The 23,802-nt window shown below is 38.1% G+C and overlaps 1 protein-coding gene across 2 annotated transcripts in view; it reads right to left on the reverse strand.

Moving 5' to 3' along the window:
* FBXL5 (F-box and leucine rich repeat protein 5) overlaps positions 1 to 23,802 on the reverse strand; it is a 62,140-nt gene that overhangs the window by 27,308 nt on the left and 11,030 nt on the right. For both annotated transcript variants that reach the window (XM_051830211.3, XM_051830210.3), the window contains exons 2-8: positions 20,628 to 20,843; positions 17,753 to 17,848; positions 14,347 to 14,533; positions 11,198 to 11,380; positions 7,400 to 7,525; positions 1,732 to 1,880; positions 1,056 to 1,138 (exon numbers count right to left, since the gene is read on the reverse strand). In XM_051830211.3, coding sequence (XP_051686171.3) covers positions 1,056 to 1,138; positions 1,732 to 1,880; positions 7,400 to 7,525; positions 11,198 to 11,380; positions 14,347 to 14,533; positions 17,753 to 17,848; positions 20,628 to 20,843 — 1,040 coding nt within the window. The remainder of the gene's footprint in view (positions 1 to 1,055; positions 1,139 to 1,731; positions 1,881 to 7,399; positions 7,526 to 11,197; positions 11,381 to 14,346; positions 14,534 to 17,752; positions 17,849 to 20,627; positions 20,844 to 23,802) is intronic.

Below are 23,802 nucleotides of genomic sequence, written 5' to 3' on the forward strand. Positions count from 1 at the left end.
TTTTGGACACTAGGAATAGGGAAAAAAATGCCAAATTAGGAAATAGAACTGCTAACCTAACAAAAGGGTAGACTAGAGAAAGGTAAGAAATGGCTAGTCTTCAGTTTATTATCAAAGTAACAAGTTGAGGATAGGCAGTCTCTACACAGTAACTAATGATTACTGGAGGAAGATCCAGAAGAAACAAGCTCCAGGCATGGGAGAGTATTAGTCTTAGCAAGAGAAGAATTTACCTTTTCCTCTGAATCAGGAAATGCCAGGGGGGAAGGAGGGGTGAGACAGAATAGGGGAAATTGTTGGTACCCAAGGAAAAATTATCTGTTGAAAGTGCAGCTTGAAGAAAGTGGTAGCATTTGAGAATAACTGTGAAGAATTTAAGAGAGATCTTTGCCAAATAGCATTCAGAGACCAACTGAAGCCTGAAAAATATAATACCAGTCTACATGGTTGCACAGCACAGCTTCAAGGCCCAGACACAATAAAAGACAACAGAGACAGCAAGATGATACCAATCAGAATTTAAAATCAGCTAAGACCTATGGACAAGAGGCAAAGAACAGGGCAGCAGTGGGATGGGGGTATAGCGAGGAGATGTGTGGACATTTGGTTCAACGGTTAGGATGCCATTTGGGATACCTGCATTTCCTATCAAGAGTGCCTCGTTCAAGTTCCAGCTAGACTTGCTGCCTGCTAGGGTGCACCCCAGGGGACAGCAGGTGATGGCTCAAATACTTGGGTCCTTGCCACCCAAATCAAAGACCCAGATTGATTTCTGAGCTCCTGGCTTAGTCTGGCTCAGCCCTGGCTGTTACTGGCATTTTTGGGGCGTGAACTAGCTAATGGGGGAATCTGTTTCTTTCAAATAAAATCAAAATAAATAAATAATTAAAAAAAAACAATTAGTGTTATCAAGTAGTAAGTCATGTATGACTAAGATTTGGTAGTAAAAAAATAACAATATGATTAAACTGCAACTATGTAAGAAATTATAGAGCAATTCTACTGATTCATAGCTAGAATTCATTATATTTAAATATTTAAAAAAAAAAACTAACCTGTCAAAAGCAGAATCTGAAATGTCAGTCTGGGTAAGATCCAGATGCTCCAGGTTAGGACAAAGCTCTAAAATCTGCCTTACCTAAGAGGGGGGAAAAAGACACTGTAAAGATCAACAGACCTTCAGTTAGACAAGCAATAGACAACTATTAGTAAATACAACCATGATTCTCAAACTTCTGTGGATGTAAAACATTAGTTGAATAGCACAATAAAAATAAATATTCTGGGCTCAATCCCTGGGAACCAATTTAAGTAGTCATGCAACTGAAAACCAGTACGTTTATATTTTTAAGAAGGTAGAAGTCAAAATACTTTCATAAAACTGGTTTCACCTGATTTGTCCAGCGTACCATGTCTTACATATTTTATCATAAAGTTATATAAAACTGGTCTTCATCACTTAACATCTATGAAACTGAATACAATGCTTATCAGCCTCCTCCAGTCTGTTACCTCTTCTACAATATGTAGGCAACGATATTTATGCTACACAGATTGCTGTGAAAACTGAGTAAAATTATATGAAATCTAGCAGTGTGTGCCTACTCATGGGATGGCACCTAATAATTGTTTTGGTTTCTTTTTTCCCTTAATCAGACTCAAGAATTAGCAACTGAAGTAATATCATTGCAATTTTCCTTAATACCCAAACTAATGCTAATGCATACATACCATTTTGCTGGAAACTGCAGAACTGTATGCTAATACTAACGTTTTTACAGAAGTACCAACATATGGTAGCACATTATGGATTAAGCCATGAAGTAAACGTTTTTCCATCTGTGCAATGCTGATAGCAATCGATTCCTCTGCAGCCTCTTCTGTAAAATGAATTAAAAAGTCTATGAACTTGATAAACTAATTATAATTAGGTCACTTAAAAATTCAAATTGTTAAGTATAAAATATTTTACATTATCTTTAAACTCCCTAATGTAAAATCCCATTTTCAGGCAACAAAATAGTTTTGGGAAAAAAAATTCTGAATATTAGAAGAACAGTAAAAATTTTTCAAGAGAATAGATGATATCAAATGAAAAATGGCCCATGGTAAGAAGTATTATGAGTTATTCTACCTAAGCAAAAAAGTCACAGAGCTAGAAGGGATTTGAAGCTGAATTAATCTGATCACAATGAGTCAAGCAAAGTAAAGTACCTCACAATTTTTCAGAAGTTAAAAATAAACATGACTTTTGTCTTTCACTTAATAACTCCTGTGAAGTTTGAGTGTTTATAAAGTTGTACTACTGAAGCAACAACTACAATAAAAATACTACAAACTCCAATTTAATACAAGGCAAAAACACACTAACTACACTAAAAACAATGACTCCTATTATCATGCTCACCTAAAGACCCAACTTGAATGTCTCTAAACATGAAAGAATTTAAAACAGTGAATTTAAAGAAATCTCACTTAAAACAAAATACAGTAGACAAAAGGAATATAAGTGAAAAGAACAATTACTGATTTTCTTATGATTGGCACTGGGTTTACGGTATTATCCTCAACTCCTGCTTTAACCAGACATACATGTAAAATATGAAAAGAAATCAAAATTAATTTAGTAAGCCCTATTTATTCTACTTTAATTTTATTCTCAAGTCACTCTTTTGTTCCTGTGGTCCTTTACATCTAAATGTGTACAGTTTCCTGTGAAATCTAGGAAAAAGGAAAACTGGGGCTGGCATTGGAGTACAGCAGGTTAAGCTGCTGCCTGCCATATGAGGACTGGTTTGAGTCCCGCCTGCTCCACTGCCAATACAGATCCCTGCTCATGCACCTGGGAAAGCAGCAGAGGGCAGCCAAAGAGCTGAGGCCCCTATTAACCACATGGCAGACCCAAATGAAGCTCCTAACTCCTGGCTTCAGCCTGTCCCAGCTCAGGATGGTGCAGCCATTTGGTGAGTGAACCAGGGACAGCAAATTTCTCTCTACATAACTCTTTCAAATAAAGGAATAAATCTTTAAGAATAAAAAAAAAAAAAACTAAACTAAAAATCCTTTCTCTACAGGACTACTAAAGAAAACAAAACTGAAAAAGCACTGTAGTAGATGGGAAATCCAAAGCTGCCTTACATACACTAACAAAATAAATGCGTATCTTAGAAGGTTCCATTTTTATAGCCTTAAATTTCCCTTTCAACATGAAGGAAACAAGTCTTTTCTTTGCCTTTCTTCAAATACTGAAGCAAACCAACTAAGCTGGGCAAAGCCTTTAAAATTCTGAATATAAACACCATGAAAAAATCTTCTAGAATGGGTAATTAAGTCTTACCTAAATTCTTTGCTCAAATTTCTTAATAATCCCTCCAATTAAAACTGCAACCGTTTCAACTCTTTCTGGCATATTTCTCCTTCTTTTTTGTTTTTCTCCAAGATGCTTATCACCATCTAACAGAGCACATACTTAATCTGTGTTTATTGTTTGCCTACCCATTCCAAATTTTAAGTTCAACAGGATCAGAGTGTTTTTTCCCTTTGGTTCATGTTTATATCCCTCATACTACTAGAGTGTCACAGGTAAACACAACACCAAATCTCACTGGAATAGACCTCTTCCTTAAAAAAGCACCTTCCAGAAGCTAGCAATATGTTGTACCAGGTTAAGCTGCCACTTGCAACACCAGTACTCCATAGCAGAGGGGCAGTTTGAGTCCAGGCTGCTCCACTTCTGATCCACCTTCCTATTTAACTTCCCTATGAAAGCCGCAAATGGCAGCCTGTATGCTTGGATTCCTGCTACCTACATCGGAGACCCAGATGAAGTTCCTGGCTCATGGCTTCTGCCTGGCCAAGCTCTGGCTGTTGTAACATGTGGGGATGGATGACATACCTTTCTCTGCCTCTGCTGCCCTCAGTCACTCTGCCTTTTGAATAAATGTTGCTTTGATTTTTTTAAAACTTTTAAAAAGAAACACTTTCCAAAGTTTCAAATCTATACCAAAATGTGGCAGCTTCATTTCCTAAGAATAAACTACATTGGGGCCATCGCTGTGGTGCAGCAGGTTACAGCCCTGGCTTATGGTGCTGGCATCCTATATGGGCACCTGTTCGAGTTCCGGCTGCCCTACTTCTGATCCAGCTCTCCGCTAGGGCCTGGGAAAGCAGTGGATGATGGCCCAAGTTACTTAGGCCCCTGCACCAGCTTGGGAGACCTAAGGGAAGCTCCTGGCTCCAGATCAGCTCAGCTCTGGCCATCAGTGTCATTTGGGGAGTGAACCAGCGGATGAAAGACCTTTCTGTCTCTGATTCTACCTCTGTCTGTAGCTCTTTCAAATAAATAAAATAAATCATTCAAAAATAAAGAATAAACTACATTAGCTGCTGAAAGAATCGTCCTTATACTTAGAGTTCTTACTTTCCACATGTATAGTTCTTTTTTTTCCCTTATTTCAAATATTTATTTATTTAATTGAAAGGCAGAGCTACAGAGAGAAGAAGAGGACAGAGAGAAAGATGTTCCACGTGCTGGTTCACTGCACAAATGGCCACAACAGCAGGGAGCTGGATCAGAAGTGGAGCAGCTGGGAATTGAACCAGTGTCCATATGGAATGCGAAAACTACAGGCGGTGGCTTAACCTGCTAAGCCACAGCGCCGGCCCTTCCATGTGTAGTTATTTTACCAGACCACCTAACTTTTAAGCGGGAAGCTTTACAAATAAAAACTCCCTAGAGTTTCAGTTTTACAAAAACAGGAGTCAGAGCTGTGGCATAGATGGTTAAGCCTCAGTTTGCAGTGCTGGCATCCCATATGGGCACCAGTTCAGTTCCTGGTTGCTTCACTTCTGATCCAGCTTCCTGCTAATGTGCCTAGGAAAGCAGCGAAAGATGGCTCACAGTACTTGGGCCCCTGCACCCACATAGGAGACTCAGAAGAAGCTCCTGGCTTCAGCCTGGCCCAGCCCTGGCTGTTGCAGCCATTTAGTGAATGAACCAAAGGATGGAAGATCAATCTCTCTCTCTCTGTATTTCTGACTTTCAAATAAATAAAATCTTTTTTTAAAAAACTACAAAAATATCACAACTGTTAATTTTTAACTATCATCTTTTACTAATTATTATCTAGCTTAATCTCAATGACAGAATTTAGGTCTTCTTCCTCCATACTCTAGGAGTATCTCTGCCCTTCTATTACAGTATTTTTCATTACATGCCTTGAATTAAGTATTACAGTCTAAATCTTCCCATTTGTGAATTCTTTAAAGATATAGAATGAGTCACCTATGAACTCTCCCACAGTGCTTAAAGAATGTAAAAACTATTTTAGCCAATCTCTTATCACTAACAAAGAATTTTCATATCTATTACTTAATTCTATAACAATCTTATGAGGTAAGGGCTATGACTTTACAAATGAATAAACAGACTCAACAGCTTTCATGGTTTGCTCTGCTACACCACAGATGACTGAATAAATGCCACTGAACTGAAAATTCAATTGAAATGGCCCCTAAAAACACAATGTAAACTATAAAGCATTATAATGATTATACATTATTGCCCAAGAGAAAACAGGCATTATTTCCGATTTTTAATTTTAATATAAAAACACATAGGAGGGGCTGGTGCTGTTGTGCAGTGGGTTAAAGCAGTGGAAGATGGCACAACTCCTTGGGCCCCTGCATCCGCGTAGGAGACCTGGAAGAAGCTTCTGATTCCTGGCTTCGGATCAGCTCAGCTATGGCTGAGCGATTATTTGGGGAGTGAACCAGTGGAATGGAAAACCTCTCTCTGGCTTTCCTCTCCAACTCTTTCAAATAAATAAAATCTTAAAAAAAAAAAAAAAAAAAAAAAAAAACCATGAGAAACAATCCTGTATACCTCAGGAAAAAATTTTAAACAGAATAAATTTTAAATCTGCATATTACTCCTTCAAATTTTAAAAAGTAGTAGGCTTAAAAACACCATTTCTTGGTGGGCCCTTAGCCTAGCGGCTAAGATACCACCAGTGTCCCATATCAGAGAACCAGGGTCTGATCCCTAGCTCTTGATACAGCATCTGCTAATGCAAACCTGGGAGGCAGCAGTGATGGCTCAATTAAATGGGTTCCTCCAGGCATGTGAGAGACCTGGATTGAGTTTCCAATTCCTGGCTTTGGCACAGCCCAGTTTTGGCCATCGTGGACATCTGGGAAATGAACCAGTGGAAGGGAGCGCTCTGTCCTTCTGCCTCTTACTGTCTCTCTCCGTCTAAAATAAAAAAATGAACAAACGGGCTGGCGCTGTGCCATAGCGGGTAAAGCCATTGCCTAAGATGCCAGCATCCCATATGGGTGCTGGTTCACATCCTGCTGCCCTGCTTCCGATCCAGCTGTCTGCTAATGACCTGGGAAAAGAGAGGAAAATGGCCTAAGTGTTTGGAGTCCTGCCACCCATGTGAGAGATCTAGACGAAGCTCCTGGCTCATGGCTTTAGTCTGACCCAGCCCTGGTCATTGTGGCTAACTGGGGAGTGAACCAGAGGATGGAATAACTCTGTCGCTCCCTCTCTCTCTGTAACACTTTGAAAATAAACAAATAAATCTTAAAAGAATGAACCAAGGGCTGGCGCCATGGCTCACTTGGTTAACCCTCCACCAGTGGTGCCAGCATCCCATATGGGCACCGGTTCTAGTCCTGGTTGCTCCTCTTCCAGTCCAGCTCTCTGCTGGGGCCCGGGAGGGCAGTGGAAGGTGGCCCAAGTGCCTGGGCCCCTGCACCCACATGGGAGACCAGGAAGAAGCACCTGGCTCCTGGCTTTGGATTGGCGCAGCGCGGGCCGTAGCAGCCATTTGGAGAGTGAACCAACGGAAGGAAGACCTTTCTCTCTGTTTCTCTGTCTATAATTCTACCTGTCAAATAAATAAAAAAATAAATTAAAAATTAAAAAAAGAAAGAACCAAAGCCGGGGGAGTTAAAGCCCTGGCCTGAAATGTCGGCATCCCGTGTGGACGCCAGTTCTAGTCCTGGCTGCTCCTCTTCCAGTCCAGCTCTCTGCTATGGCCTGGGAAGGCAGCAGAAGATAGCCCAAGTTCTTGGGCCCCTGCACCCACGTGGGAGACCCTGGCTTTGGATTGCCGCAGGAGGAAGCTCCAGGCTTTGGATCGCCGCAGCTCCAGCCTTTGCAGCCATCTGGGAAGTGAACCAGTGGATGGAAGACCTCTCTGTCTCTACCACACTCTGTAACTCTCTTTCAAATAAATAAAATAAATCTTCAAAAAAAAAAAAAAAAAAAAAAAAGAACCAAAGCCCCATTTCCTCAGAAAACACAAAACACGTGAATCTTAATTCCTAATTATTAAACATAATATCAGCTATTAAAATGTCATGTAATAATTTAATCCCAAACATGCTTTACCAGATTCATCAATGTCAGCATCTTCATCCCACTCTTGAAAAGCACGACTTTCATCTTTCCTATTTTTCACCCATTCCTCATCAGGTTCAGTTTCAAGTTCAGTTGCAGGACCACTATACCAATCACCTATCCAGTGAATAAATAAGAGGAACAAAATCAGATTAGATCACCTATCTATTTACAATAAAAACCTCTACACACTGGAAACATCCAAGTTACAGGCAAAGACCAGCTACTTTTAGAAGTATTTAACTATGGATTAAAGAAAGCAAAACAAAACAAAAAACCCTACACTTAAATAAGCTAATGCTTCCATTTCAAACATAATAAAGAACTAGGACTATATATAGATTCAGTTAATACTACTAACAAATTATCAATAGTTCATATTTTCCCAAAGTAAATCCTTCTCTAAAACTGACAACAGAACTACAAAAATGTACATAGACTGCTATACCCTTACTATGTATTTATTCTCTGTATGCAATGTTTTCCAACTGTTATATTTTACAGAATAGACTTAGTGGTTGTAATCTTTTCTAGAAAAAGTAGTTATTAATGGCCCTACATGAAACTTCAGAAACCACTGAAAACAACCTAACCTTTTTCCCCTACTGTGGCTTCACCTGGCTCCTGAGACAGTCCCAATACAATGCTAGCTAGTAAACCAAAGCATATTGGACTCTAATTCAGAAGTAGGCAGGAATAGAACTCAAAGGGAAAGACTAAGGTAAAGCTAAACCATAAATAGAAATCCTGGAAAATATATTGCAACTAAACTACATTACTGTGAAAGACAATGCAGAATTAATGTATTTATTCTTAATACTACATCTAAAATAGGGATTCTCAACCTTAATATTACTGACATATCCGGCTAGAGTATTCTTTTTTTAAAAATACTTATTTATTTTTATCTACTTGAAAGACAGAGAGAGAGAGAGAGAGCGCGCGCGCGAGAGCGAGAGCGAGAGAAATAGCGATCTACTGATCTTCCATCTGCTGGTTTACCCTCCAAATGCCCAGAACAGCCGATGTTGAGGTAGGCCGAAGCCAGAAACCAGAACTCCATCCAAGTCTCCCATGAGGGTAGCAGGGGCCCAACCACTTGAGCCATTGTCCCATGACTCCCAAGATGCATTAGCAGGGAGCTGGATCAGAAGGACAGTAGTCAGGTCCAAGTGGCATGCTAAGCCACTATGCCACAACACTTGCCCTTGGCCAGAAATTCTTTGTTACAGGAGGTTATTTTGTGGATTGTAGGGTGCTTAGCAGCAACCCTGGCCTTTACCCACTAGATGCCAAAATAAAACAATATGGGATGAACAAAAAATGTTTCCAAACATTTCAAATGTTGTGGGGAGGGAGGTGGGGGTGGCGCCGGTTAACCCCATATGGGCACCGGTTCTAGTCCTGGTTGCTCCTCTTTCAGTCCAGCTCTCTGCTGGGGCCCGGGAGGACAGTGGAAGATGGCCCAAGTGTTTGGGCCCCTGCACCCTCATGGGAGACCAGGAAGAAGCACCTGGCTCCTGGCTTCAGACTGGCGCAGCGCCAGCCGTAGCAGCCATTTGGGGAGTGAACCAACGGAAGGAAGACCTTTCTCTCTGTTTCTCTGTCTATAATTCTACCTGTCAAAAAAGAAAAAAATCAATTTGGACTGAAAACCACTCAAAACAAATCCCATATATAAAAACCATTTTTATTGGAACTCCTTGCTTAAATACATTCTTTTAAAAAGGCTTATTAAAGTTTTGAGTGCATTCACTAATAGCACTATTACATTTGCATTCATATGTGAAGTCGTCTTCAATTAAGAACTCATAATTGGATACAACAAAAGTACTTGATGCATCTCTTATTTAACTGCTCACTCAATATTTCATTATCCTACAACTAACAGGAAAAGTTATTCTGCATAAAAAATAACGATTCTAATTATTTGGATCATATAAGTCTACCCAACACTCCAAATAGCTCAACTCAAAAATATTAAATATCTTTTTTTAAGATTTATTTATTTCTTTGAAAATCAGAGTTATACAGAGAGAGAAGGGGAGGCAGAGAGAGAGAATCTTCCATCTGCTGGTTCACTCCCCAATTGGCTGCAACAACTGGAGCTGTGCCGAACTGAAGCCAGGAGCTGGGAGCTTCTTCAAGGTCTCCCACACGGGTACAAGGACTTGGGCCATCTCCTACTGCTTTCCCAGGCCATAGCAGAGAGCTGGATTGGAAGTGGAGCAGCTGGGTCTCAAACTGGCACCCATATGAGATGCCGGCACTGCAGGCAGTGGCCTTACCAACTATGCCACAGCGCCTGCCCCTCTAACATTTTTAATTTTATATATTATTGGAACAAATAAGAACTTTTTAAAATATTCATAATTTGAATCAAACACAAAATGATGTGATAAACACATATTTCTGGGGCCAACACTGTGGCGTAGCAGATAAAGCAACCATATGGAGTGCTGGCATCCCACATGGCCACCAGTTCAGGTCCCGGCTGATTTACCTGGGAAAGCAGTGGAAGATGGCCCAAGTACTTGGACCCCTGCACCCATGTGGGAGACCGGAAAGAAGCTCCTGGCCACTGACAGGATGAGTTCATCTCTGGCGGTTGCAGCCATCTGGGAAGTAAGCCAGCAGATGAAAGATCTCTGTCCCTCCCTCCCTTTAACTCTGCCTTTAAAATAAATAAATAAATAAACAAACCTTTTTTAAAAAAATATTTCCATGTTAAAATCTCACAAAATGGAGAACTATAAAAAAGTTAATGTAAATTTTTAAGTTAATATTCACCTAGAAAACACTTTTAATTCAGTGACAGGAGATGCCATGAGCTATGAGAATCCATGGTTGTAAAATATGCTCATGAAAAGAAAATGTTCTTTAACTATTCACATGTGTAAGTAACACACTACAATGAAATTAATGAGTTTGTGATATGAGAAATTACCCATCACAAAAAATGTTATAGACAAAAATAGATTATTTTGATTCACCACCAAGATAAGCCATAATGGTACCTCATCTTAAAATTTCATAGAATTCTCTATTTTTAAGATATTCAAAGGGCTGTCACTGTAGCACAAGAGGGTGAAGTCACTGTATACAGTGCCAGCATCCCAAATAGGTACCAGTTTGAGTCCCAGATGCTCCACTTCCGGGCCAGCTCCCTGCTAGTGTGCCTGGGAAAGCAGCAGAGGATGGCCCATGTGCTTGGGCCCTTGTACCCACATGGGAGATCAGGATGGAGCTCTTGGCTCCTGGCTTCAGTCTGGCCCAGGCCTGGCCACTGGGTCCATTTGGGGAGTGAACCAGTAGATGGTAGATCTTTCTCCCTCTCTAATTCTTTCAAATAAATAAATAAATCTTTTTTTAAAAAAAGATCTCAAATAATTTACTTAACTGTTCTGAAAATCAATTTTAAAAGTTTTATGAAAAATTCTAAACATAGTCAAATATAGAAAGAACTAATACAATGAATCTCCATGTACCCCATTACCTATCATGAACATTTATCAACATTTTGTCAATCTTTGCATTTCCTCCCCAGACTATTTTTCCTAGTTATTTTGAAGGAAACTGCAGACACCATATAATTTAGCCATGAACATTTTACCATTATTAGCTTTTCAAAAATGTATACCAAGAATTCATCACCTAACAATGAAATCCACTTTTTAGTCAACCTCTCAGTTTTCTTTCCTGATTCTGCTTACTAATGACTGCAAGTATTCACCTAGAAAAATACATCATAGTATTTTTTAAAAAAATTTAAAAGTCCCATTAACATACCTCTTGCCCAATGAACAGGGTAAAGATGTTTCCAAAGTGATCCGGTTTTTGCCAGCTGAGACCATTTCGTGCTTACTTGACTGCATCGACATAGTTCCTGAGGATTAAGATAACTGAAAATTGACAGCATTACCTCAGGAGGAAGATGGGTTATACCTGTGGAGTGTTCTGATACTTCTGCTTCTGAAATAAAAAGAAAAAAATTATCAGTAAAGGCTTTAAGAACGCAACAAGAAATTACAACCACATTTCTATAAATAAAATCCAGTACCTGGAGTTAATTCCTTCCTGCTTGCAAGATGTGAACAGGAAGTAACATGTTTTACAGGTCCCATGAGGATGTTAAAATTGTTAAGAACCTGTAGGGTTAAACTATCATAGCCCAAATCATACTCCACCAGTGGGAGCTACAATAATGAATACACATTTGACTTCCTCTTACAAAAGCATTACAGCAAAAACAATACTCACTTTGTAGCATAAGTAGCATCATTTGGAAAAGGAACCAAACAGGTTACACAGCTTTAAATCAGTAAGTATATAGTAGGCCAGATTATGAGATCTCCAAGGCATTTTAATGACACCCACAAATCTCATATGTTCTATTCAGGCATTATGACTCCTGTTAGGACTTTCCACATGTTCCCTTTTTAATTTTCTTATTTCATATAGAAGGTCTGTGGTATCTAACTTCATTAACCTATACATAACTTACCTAAGTTATATACTAGTTGATACAATATAAATAGTTCTGATGCTGGTATACAATGAAAGGGACTCTTGTCAGCAACTACCAGAGAAACTAAGTCATTAGATGTATTTCTTACAATGTATTATTTCAGCAGCAATTTTTTGAAAGCAAATGAAAATACAGTACTAAATAAAAGATGTATACTAAATTCTACTACAAAGAATTTAAGAATCTTGTATATCATGTCTTCACAAAACGACTTAAATATAGAAATAGGATGATCAAATTGCTTTAGACTACCACTTTTAAAATGCCAAATATTTTAAACATAACACAGCTATAATTTGCTTTGAAGAAGAAAATTAAACATAATTAAGTGTGATGCTTTTAAATCTCATGTTATAATTACAATTAAACCAGATCTAACAGATCTTAGCTTGGTATATGAGGCACAAGCTGCATTTCAGAGTAAAGTATACAAACTTTATGGGCCTAATTACAGCTTAACTTACAATATTTTTGTTTCAACATGAGTTTAACCTACTTTATTATATAAAAACAAGAATAAAGGACTAATTTTAAAAAATTGTAGTCTATTTTAACAGGAAAACCATTGCTACCACCCATCAGGAAGTAAGGAAATTTTTACAAACCTGAGAATGCCAACTGTTTCTTTAATTATGTCTTAAAGGGCAAAACTATTAAAGATAAATAAGAATAAAAAATAAAGAGGTAGTCTGCTATGAAAAAAAAAGCAGGTATACTTTCAAAGTAACTGTATACAGAAAAGCTTTGTCATACTCACTCCCTTGAGTACTACTGGATATAAACATACAGAATGATACATGAAAAAGGGTAGAAATATAAGTAGTTTGCTCCTTGACTTATGATGAGGTTAGAGCACAGTAAACCTACTGAAAGTTGAAAATGTATTTAATTCACCTAATCTACCAAATATCATAGCTTAGCTGCACAATACATTGTGCTGTGTCAGCTTTTGCCTTTGTGACTTGCATGGCTGACTGGAAGCTATGGCTGCCACTGCCCAGCATCACTAGAGAGTATCATACCAAATACTGCCAGCCTGGGAAGAAACCAAAACAAAAAACGTGAAGTACAATATGCCTTCCACTTCTGCACCATCATATAGTCAAAAAAAATCATTAATTGAACAATTTTTTTTTTAATTTTTTTTTATTTTTATTTTTTGACAGGCAGAGTGGACAGTGAGAGAGAGAGACAGAGAGAAAGGTCTTCCTTTGCCGTTGGTTCACCCTCCAATGGCCGCCGCGGTCGGCGCGCTGCGGCCGGCACACCGCGCTGATCCGATGGCAGGAGCCAGGAGCCAGGTGCTTTTCCTGGTCTCCCATGGGGTGCAGGGCCCAAGCACCTGGGCCATCCTCCACTGCACTCCCTGGCCACAGCAGAGAGCTGGCCTGGAAGAGGGGCAACCGGGACAGAATCCGGCGCCCCAACCGGGACTAGAACCCGGTGTGCCGGCGCCGCTAGGCAGAGGATTAGCCTAGTGAGCCGCGGCGCCGGCCCTCATTAATTGAACAATTTTAAATTGGGGACCATCCATATGAATGATTTAGAAAATCAATGAAAAAAAGAAAAAAAAAAGCCACTATGATCCATGGAATCCATAATGTTGGATTACACTATAAAAGTGCTCTGTTCATGGTGGTTTTCAATAACTTTGGTTGGCCAAATATTATTAATATTGTTTGCAAGCCAGCGCTGCGGCTCAATAGGCTAATCCTCCGCCTTGCAGCGCTGGCACACCGGGTTCTAGTCCCAGTCGGAACCCCAGTCGGGGCACCGGATTCTGTCCCGGTTGCCCCTCTTCCAGGCCAGCTCTCTGCTGTGGCCAGGGAGTGCAGTGGAGGATGGCCCAAGTCCTTGGGCCCTGCACCCACATGGGATACCAGGAGAAGCACCTGGCTCCTGCCTTTGGATCAGGCGGCCGCGGTAGCCATTGGAGGGTGAACCAACGACAAAAGGAAGACCTTTCTCTCTGTCTCTCTCTCTCACTGTCCACTCTGCCTGTCAAAAACAAAATATATATTGTTTGCATATATAAATTCATTCAAGAAACACTATACCGTTTATGACCCAAGTATATGAGATGATAAATCATAGACAACACTAAATTATAAAACAGAAACTACACAGATTGGACATTACACAATGTATACATGTACCAAAACATCATCACATGGCACACCATACATAGCACCATTTTTATACATTAAAATTTTTTAAATGAAATAGAAACTACAGTCCTCATTTAAATTTGTTAAGTGATTTAAAAGGCTTCAACTAACCACACTGTAAGCCTGAGTTAAATGATTCCTCAAACAAAATCTACAGTTCATATCAACAAGAGGTCAAAGGCCTTGAGCTAATAAAATGTTCTCTAACTAAAATGTTCTCTATCTACATATATCAATCCCACCTTTATCTGACTTTTCATCCACAGAATATTTAAAAAACTTCTGTCGTTCTTCAGCTTGATTCCATAGACTAAGTCCTCTAAGGAGTTCTGCAGTATCCTTCTGAGAGCAGTGTTGTGCAATCACTTTCTTTTTAATATCCTTAAGTTCTTCATAAGTAAAATATTCCATTAACATGGGCTGGAAAACCTAAATTAAACAGAATATTCATAAGGTAAGATAATTAATTTGTTTTGTTTTACTCTACACTCTTCATATTAGTAATGGCTCAAGTATATTATTATGACTGTATATTTCAGAGATAAAATTGCAGAAAATGTTGTCAAAAGGATCCTTTTCTCTGTGCTTTCTCCAGCTAAGTCAAACTCTAAGCAACTTGAAAGCATCAAGACCAGAGGATTCTCCTGCACTGAGTTTCATAAACAGGCATTTTTAGTGTTAGACACAGGTCAATTTACTGCCTTCTTGTACTGTAAAAACTGAACTCCACCTGTTGAAGTGAAATGGACACTATGAGAAACAGTGACTTGATCAGCTCTTGTCCTGACTGTAGATGTACAATGTAATACTTTATCCATTTTAGTATTTTCTCTTTGTTTTCTTCTAGTACTACTGGTTGAACTCTGTGATTAACACGCAATTATTCTTAGGTGTTTAAATTTTAACTGAAAAGTGATCCCTGTTAAATATAAGAGTGGGAATAAGAGAGGGAGCAGATGTACAATTTGGGACATGCTCAATCGGACTTGCCCCAAATGGTGGAGTTAGAATCATGCCAGGGGATCCCAATACAATCCCATCAAGGTGGCATGTACCAATGCCATCTCACTAGTCCAAGGGATCAATTTCAGTTCACAATTGATCACACTGATAGGTCTAAGAGTCCAAGGGATCACACAAACAAGACTAGTGTCTGCTAATACTAGCTGATGGAATCAAAAAGGGAGAGAACGATCCATCATGGGAAGCGGGATACACAGTAGACTCATAGAATGGCAGATGTCCTAAATAGCACTCTGGCCTCAGAATCAGCCCTTAAGGCATTTGGATCTGGCTGAAGAGCCCATGAGAGTATTTTAGGCATGGAAAGCCAAGACACCCTGGAAAAAAAAAAAAAAAAAAAGAAGACGACCTAAATGGAAGATCTCTGCAAGTGAGATCCCAGTGGAAAGAAAGGGGCCATCAAAGAAGGAGGTACCTTTCTCTGAAGGGAAGAGAGAACTTCCACTTTGACTATGACCCTGTTGAATAAGATGAAGTCGGCGAACTCAAAAGGCTTCCATAGCCTTGGCAACTCATGACTAGAGCCTAGGGAGATTACTGATGCTATAAACAAGAGTGTCAATTTGTTAAGTCAACAACAGGAGTCACTGTGTACTTACTTCTCATGTGGGATCTGTCCTTAACGTGTTGTCCAATGTGAAGTAATGCTATAATTAGTACTGAAACAGTATTTTACAGTTTGTGTTTCTGTGTGGTTGCAAACTGATGAAATCTTTACTTAATATATACCGAATCGATCTTCTGTATATAAAGATAATTGAAAATGAAACTTGATGTGAATGGAATGGGAGAGGGAGCGGGAGACGGGAGGGATGTGAGTGGGAGGGAAATTATGGGGGGGGAGCCATTGTAATCCATTAACTGTACTTTGAAAATTTATATTTACTAAATAAAAAATTAAAAAAAAAAAAACTGAACTCCACACAAGAACAACCTCCACCTCAAGTGAAAATGAAACTCAAGAGTAGTGAAACCATCAAAGTAAGAATTCTACTAAGATTCTGAACTATTCAATATTGTTTCTGGGTTTTGGAGATGTTTCCCCAAATCACTATTTTACCACAGGGACTCCTAGATAATCATTTATGGAAAACTTCAGTGAAACAAATGAGAGGTAGAAACAAAGTTTTTTTTTTTTTTTTTTTTTAGTTTCACAGATATTTATTTTTTATTTTATGCATTTATTTGAGAGATAAAAACAGACTTATGTCTCATCCATTGGTTCATTCCCTAAATGCCTGCAACAGTCAGGTCTGGGCCAGACCAAAGCCAGGGACCAGCAATCCAAGTCTCCCACGCAGATGGCAGAAACCCAACCATTTACGTCAGCATCTGCTGCCTCCCACAGGGAACATCCGCAGGAGGCTGAAATTGGGAGTGACTGGACTGGAATCCAGGCACTCCAATATGGGGTGCAGGCTCCCAACCATCATCTTAACTACTAGGAAAAATGCCAGCCCTCCACGGATAATTTTGATGAGCATCACAGTATGGGCAACACTGCTTTAGTAACACTGGTTTCAAAGCATATTCAATGTAATATGCTGGCTGCATATACATTAAGTTTGGGAGCCCTGAAAAAAATACTCATGCCAATGCCTCCTACCTGATTTAACTGGTCTGGAAAGGGATTAAGTAGGTTGTTGTCTTTTTTTCAATCAGTCTGATTATAAGATGAAGTTATAATTGACAACTGCATTATAGCTGAACAAGGATGTAGATCCTCATAAAATGTTTTCTCTGTATCTTACACTAATGTTCATCCCATATTAAAGAAGGGAAAATGTTTTGCTCACCCACTGAATAAAACCCTTAATATATGTGTATTAGGCATAAAACTGATGAATTTTTTAATATTTATTCATTTATCTATGAAAGGGAGAGCAAGGGAGACAGTGTGCATAAGCAAGCATTGAAGAGCACTCCTCTGTACTGGTTCACTCCCCAAATGCCCACAATGGCTCAAGCTGGGTCTGGACTGAAGCCAAGAGCCAGGAACTCCATCCAGGTCTCCTATGTGATTGGCAGGAACTCAAGCACTTGAACATCACCTGCTGCCTCCCCACATTAGCAGAAAATTAGAACTGAGCTATCAAACCTAGGTACTCCAATATTGGAGACGACTATCCTAACTGTGAGACCAAGCACTCACCTCTTATTTGAGAGGCAGAGAGAGAAGAGAGACAGAGACAGAGAAACTGATAAACTTAAAACCTCATTTAATTGCTAAAGTCCACTACCAAAACCAAAAATTACTAGAAATCCTTAAACTTAGTATATAAACAAAGCCAAAAGTTTAAAGAACCTTCTAAAGTATCTGAAAAGACAATTGGGTGATATAAAAAAGTTATTAGCATTTAACACAGTCCCCATCTACAGTAACAAAATAAAAATTTCTTGATGAAATGAATTAAATCACTCATTCAAAAAAAGTAACAACCTTTCTGAGGAAATGAAATGATGCTTTTCCTTCTTGGGTTTTTTTTCTTTGAGCGCCCAAAAGAAACTCAAGGCTTCTCACCATCAGTCAGAATTATCTTTCTATGCATTATTTTGACTCTAAGGAGGTAAAGTATTTGTAAGATTTTATAAATCTAAATCACAAGGCATATAAAATATACTTACCTCTTCTTCCTCTTTCATGTGAGGAAGAAAATCTCTTGTAAAAGCCTCCAATCTCTCTTTCAGCTGTTTTGCATAATTTAATTGCTCATATTCATTCTGGAAACAAAAAAATATTTCTTATGAAAGTTTTGCTTATGTATATTGTCCCTGATCCCAGGAAATCAGTTTAAATGCAACATAAAATCTCAGAAAAGACAGACAAATAGCAGTTGCCTCTTTACTTTCTATGATATTAAAAGAGTGGTCGGATCCAAAACATAAATTTTTAATTTCTTTAGCAATGTGATTATTTTTTAATGAATAAAACATCTAAAAGCAGGAGGTTGCTGCTCAAAACTTCTTCTGATTTGATTTCTAATTTATACCTTCATGTAACCATGTGTTAATAATCTTATGTCTCAGAGCAGCCAGCCCCACAAAAGCCCATCTAAATGTATCATTACAAAATCCCTTTAAGATCATGGAACACAGTCCACTAAAATATTCAGAATACTTGTGATGTGATCCTAATACAGAAGATCTTATACATTAGCATCAACACTTCCAAAGGCAAGGGGCTCATTATACCTAAAGTAAATCATTCTAACTCTAGGCAACTCTAAGAGCTAACAAGTTCTTTCTCACATGGACTAAAATCACATTTTCCTGTAACCTATCCATCACTTCTATACCAACCTTCTCAACTTCAACCATGTGGAAATATACAAAACAATGAAAAGTTGAAAATATGTGAATATTTTGGTTTTAGACTTTTTATGCATTTTTAAAATATTATTCTACTTAATATTTACTATTATTTAATAATTTTATTTTTACTACTATTTAAAAAAAATCACATTACTAAAGGAAACCAAATCTTAGGTGTTGGATCTGATCATCCTGTTTTACACTAAAAAAAAAAGGGACTACTGCTGTCAATATTTTAATACATATTGAGTTCTCTCTAGTCTCCTTTTTCTTGAGCTAATTTATTTAACTGCTTCCCAAAGTTCAATCCAATGTGTTATTATCTTAGGTTTTTACATATTTTAAGCATAGCCATGTGGCTTCCATGTCTACTTATATTCTAGTAATTATCATATTTTCTTTTCCGTATCAGATTACTCTCCTGACCTTGAAATCCATTTATTCCTCCTCCTCCTATTAATAAATGTCCACCTGGATTACATAAGCAGTTCAAGCCTAACCAGTCCAGAATGATCATTTTATTTTCCAACCCTCTTCTATACACCCTAGAAAGTCAGGCTCGATCCTCCCACTTCTTTTTCCCCTTCTCTCTATACACAATCACCATCCTCTATCAATTTTATTTCCTACAAAATGTTGTCTATCCCTCCCCTACGTCTAGTAGTCATTAGTTTAGTTCAGATCTTACTGAAAAAGTAACACATGAATATGATACAAAATTCCAAGAGCACAAAGGAGCTTTCAACAGGAAAATAAATCTCTCTTCTGTTACTATCCAGTACCCTACCCAACCTCCTACCCTCTTGACCAGGTAGTTACTAAGTGTTCTCCAGAGACTGTTACAATAATATTTCTGTAACAGTCTTCCTGCCAGTCTTTACCTCTCCTTCAATCCATCCTCCTCCCCACCCCTACAGAACAGCCTTTCTAGAACACCAATCTCAAAAGGGTACAGCATACTTTGATAGAGCTTTAACTTAAGCCTATTCTTCACTGAGTCAGAAGGAAATAAGATCAAATTTCAAATATCTACAACATATAAACATAATTAAGAGGAAAGTATAACATTACCCTGAACTATACTTAAAATTGTTTTGTTATAAAATTAAAAACTGTCCTTTTTTAGTCATCCCTGCTACCTACCATGAGAAAAATAAAATACAGTAAACATTATATATGGCACTGAACTTTAAAATAAAATTTACTGGGGTCGGCATTGCGGCATAGGTCAAGCCACCATTTGTGAAACAGGTATCCCTTATCTGAGAGACAGTTCAACTTTGGGCTGTTCTGCTTTTGATCCAGCTCCCTGCTAACCTGCCTAAGAAAACACTGGATGATGACCCAAGTACTTGGGTCTCTGTCATCATGTGCAGGATTGAGTTTCCGGTTCCTGGCTGTTGCCTGGCCCAGATCTTGGCTGTTGTGGGTATTTGGGAATGAACCAGTAGATGAAGTATCTCTCTCTCACTCTGCCTTTCAAATAAACAGTATAAAATTAAAGTGTGTATTCAATCTAAGTAACAATTTTACCTTTAGTCCCTTGTACCTGCACTGATAACAAATGTCAACAGAATCTAACAACTTTATGGTAATTAAAATTTTAATTCAGTCTTGGTGAGTAACATTTATAAAATTTTATAAAACAGTAATAAAGAAGCAATTGATTAATAAGACTCTTGCTAAAGCTAAACCAGGCTCCTCTGAGCCCTCTTCTCATATGCCTAACTTTGCACTCCACCCTTGGCCCACCCAGACCATTTTATCAAGAATCCTGAGTTGGTAGTGAAAACCTTCTCCCCTGAGATCTGACTACTCCCAGTATCTGGTCAAATTAACTTACTCCCCTGCTTGCCTTCAGCAAGAATCCTGTAGAGCTGTTCTAACAAGAAGGCCCTAGCTTTCATGTTTCCTCTTGGTGTATTTTCATCCACTGAGTCCCACCTTGCTCCTTGGCTATAAACTCCTACTTATTCTGGTTTTATTGGGAGTTGACCCTTCCTTCTCTATCCTACTGCAAGCCTCCACTGCAGCTGTGCCTCTTGAATATCTTCTTTTCCACCTTTAACAGCTACAAACTTTTTTTTTCTTTAATAGCACTTACTCTAAATTGCTAACAAATTTTGCCAGTAACATATCAGAATGTGGTATAAGTTGTGATAGTTAAATATCAATGATTGTAACTCACCTTAACATTCTTCAGTCCCTTTTCAAAGAGACTAAGCATCTCAGAGAGCTTATTGTCAGAATGTACATTATAAATGGTCTGACTGCGCTGTTGAAGCAAACCAATAATGTATTCATTTTCAATCTGCTCATGCATTTTGAACTCCTTGAAAGTAGCATACAAAGACTGCAGAAGAGCACGGAAATCGTTGTTGTTGGAAAAGTTGGTTTTAGAAAGCTAAATAAAAAATTTAAAAGAAGGCCATAGTAAATACATGCAGACATGTACCAGTAAGAAATATTCAAATGCATTTTTACTAACTTTAGTACATACCAAGATACTTATAACAGGTTATATCAAAGTACAAATAAAGAAAATCATGAATTATGATTTTTTAACATATAATAAAAAATACATTAGGTCAGGAGGATGCTGGTTTGCATCTGAAGAACTTGGTAATATAGAAAAATGATGCATGCAAAATCAGTTTCTTTAAATAAAAGGAATTAAACCAGGTCCCCTCAGCCAAAAATTTCATTACCCTCTATGGATATTAAATACAAGCAAGCATATCAGAGGCACATGTAAACATTAGAACAGTTGTGTTAGTATGATGTGCTCTTTTCTTTACTCAAAATATTATTCATGTTATTCTACTTTTACAAAATAAAATTTCAGAAATATCATATAGCTTGTTTAAAATTTAATATCAAAATGAGACTGACCTATGCAGGAAATATTTATACAATATTGATTATTCGAATGCCATTAGACAATCTTAGTATAGCTATTTTTTAAAAAAGAAAACTAAGATAAAGACTTAGTAGCTTATTTATTTTTCTGGGCTGGAAGCACAGTAGTAGTACAATGTAGAAATCTAACACATCACAATATGAGAAAGAAGACCAGCGCTGCGGCTCACTTGGCTAATCCTCCACCTGCAGCGCCGGCACCCAGGGTTCTACTCCTGGTTGGGGTGCCGGATTCTGTCCCGGTTGCTCCTCTTCCAGTCCAGCTCTCTGCTGGGGCCCGGGAAGGCAGTGGAGGATGGCCCAAGGGCTTGGGCCCTGCACCTGCATGGGAGACCAGGAGAAAGCACCTGGCTCCTGGCTCCAGATCGGCGCAGCGCACCGGACATAGCAGCCATTTGGGGGGTGAACCAACGGAAAAGGAAGACCTTTCTGTCTGTCTGTCTCTCTCACTAACTCTGCCTGTCAAAAAAAAAAAAAAAAAAGTATGAGAAAGTAAATGCATTTGGGAAAAAGGTGCAAATCAATAAAAATATCAAGAAATATAAACACCATCAATTTATATCTAGTATTCAAGAGAAAATGACTATTCTTAAGTAACTTTACACTTAATGACAAATTAAATTCTAATATTTAACACACATATTATCCAAAAATTCTATAAAGTTAAAATTCAAAGATTCAAACCATCTATTACCTATATTAAATCTACATTCCACTGTGTCAATTCTAGTTTCAAAATTTATTTTAATGGAAAAAGGCTGGTTAGGTTAAATATGACAAGTAAAAGAGAACAAAAAGCTACTAATACCATACTTCACATTTATTTCTGAAGTCTGACCCAGTACACCTAAAACAAAGCACAATCCAAGCTTCCTCACTGCCTGCTCCAGGCAGGAACTATATTCTGATTAAAGAGTAACAGAAAAGAAGAGGTGCAAACTCCTAAGTCAAAACAATTCCACTACACATAAAAAAATTAACTAAGTACCTTCCATAAAAGGCATTACAGGTTAGACATTGGGTTATTTATAGAGAACCAGTCCTATAGTCACATACCAATTCTACCATTTATTTAGCTGTGGAACCCTAGGAGGTAAGTTACTTTTATCTTTCAATTTATTAGTTTCCTCTTGGTGTTTAATGGAAATACAACATCTGCATTTCATATGATTGCCTGGTACTTAATAATGCTGATTATCATCATTTTGAATATTACACAGACGTATTATAAATGTATGCATTTTTTACTCTATTCAAGTATTTACCAAGCAGCTATCATAAGCCAAGCACTATTCGTGGTACTTAGGGCATATCAATGAACAAAACAAAGATTTCTGCCTTTATGGAGTTCTCATTCTAGTGAAGGGAAGTAAGAAATGAGGAATTAACCACAATACATAGTAAATCATCCAGAACAGCGGTTGGCAACTTTTTCTGTAAAGGGATAGATGTAAATGTTTCCATTTTTGCAGGGCATATGGCCTGTAGCTACTATTTAACTCAGTTGTTACACAAAAGTAGTCATAAACAATAGGTAAAGCAATGACTATGGCTGTATTTTCATAAATGTTTATACTTATGGGCAGTGAAATCTGGATTTCATATAATTTTCACATATCATAAAATATTTTTCGTTTTTCTCAACTGTGAAAATGTAAAACAAAACAAAACCTCTTAGCTCTTGAACCATACAAAAACAAAACACAGAAAAGACTTGTTTAAACTCATATTATAGGTTTTAAGGATCGTAAGAAATGCCACACTATTAGAAATTTTTAGATTTAATAACAGGTTAAGGTAAAGATTCGTTTTATATGACATATTGAGAAGAAAATAAATAATATAAAAGGACTCAAAGACAGTCAACCCACTGATACTGAAGCCAGATTACTACAGTGTGTTTCCATCTGCCAGCAAGTCCTAAACGCCTCTGTGCCTCAGTTTCTTCATATGTTCAACAGTATTAACTACCTCACATAGGGTTCATATGATGACTAAAAGTTAATACATTTAAAGAACATAGCATATAAAATCCATATAAAAACCGAAGTCAGTTTTTCTTCACATGAGAAGTTCAGATTTTTTTTTAATGTTTATTTTTCATCTACTTGAAAGGCAGAGTGATACAGAGACAGAGTGATCTTCCATCCACTGCTTCACTCTCCAAAGGCCCACCAACAGTCAGAGCTGAGCCAGGCCAAAGCCAAGAGTTTGAAACTCTCTCCAGGTCTCTCACATGGGTAGCACCTGAGCTATCACCTGCTGCATCCCTGGAAGGATTAGCAGCAGAGATGCAAAGATTTGAATCAGTACTTTGCCAATATGAGATGCAGGGGTCCAAAGTGGTAGTTTAACCCACTGCACCACAACACAAATGCTTTTAATCTGGTGCCTAAAGTTAGTAGATTTGGAAGTTAAAACAAACAGAGAACACAGGATTCACA

The sequence above is a fragment of the Oryctolagus cuniculus genome, chromosome 2, assembly GCF_051225735.1.
Source record: "Oryctolagus cuniculus isolate XC-2025 breed Fujian yellow rabbit chromosome 2, ASM5122573v1, whole genome shotgun sequence".
Taxonomy (NCBI): domain Eukaryota; kingdom Metazoa; phylum Chordata; class Mammalia; order Lagomorpha; family Leporidae; genus Oryctolagus; species Oryctolagus cuniculus.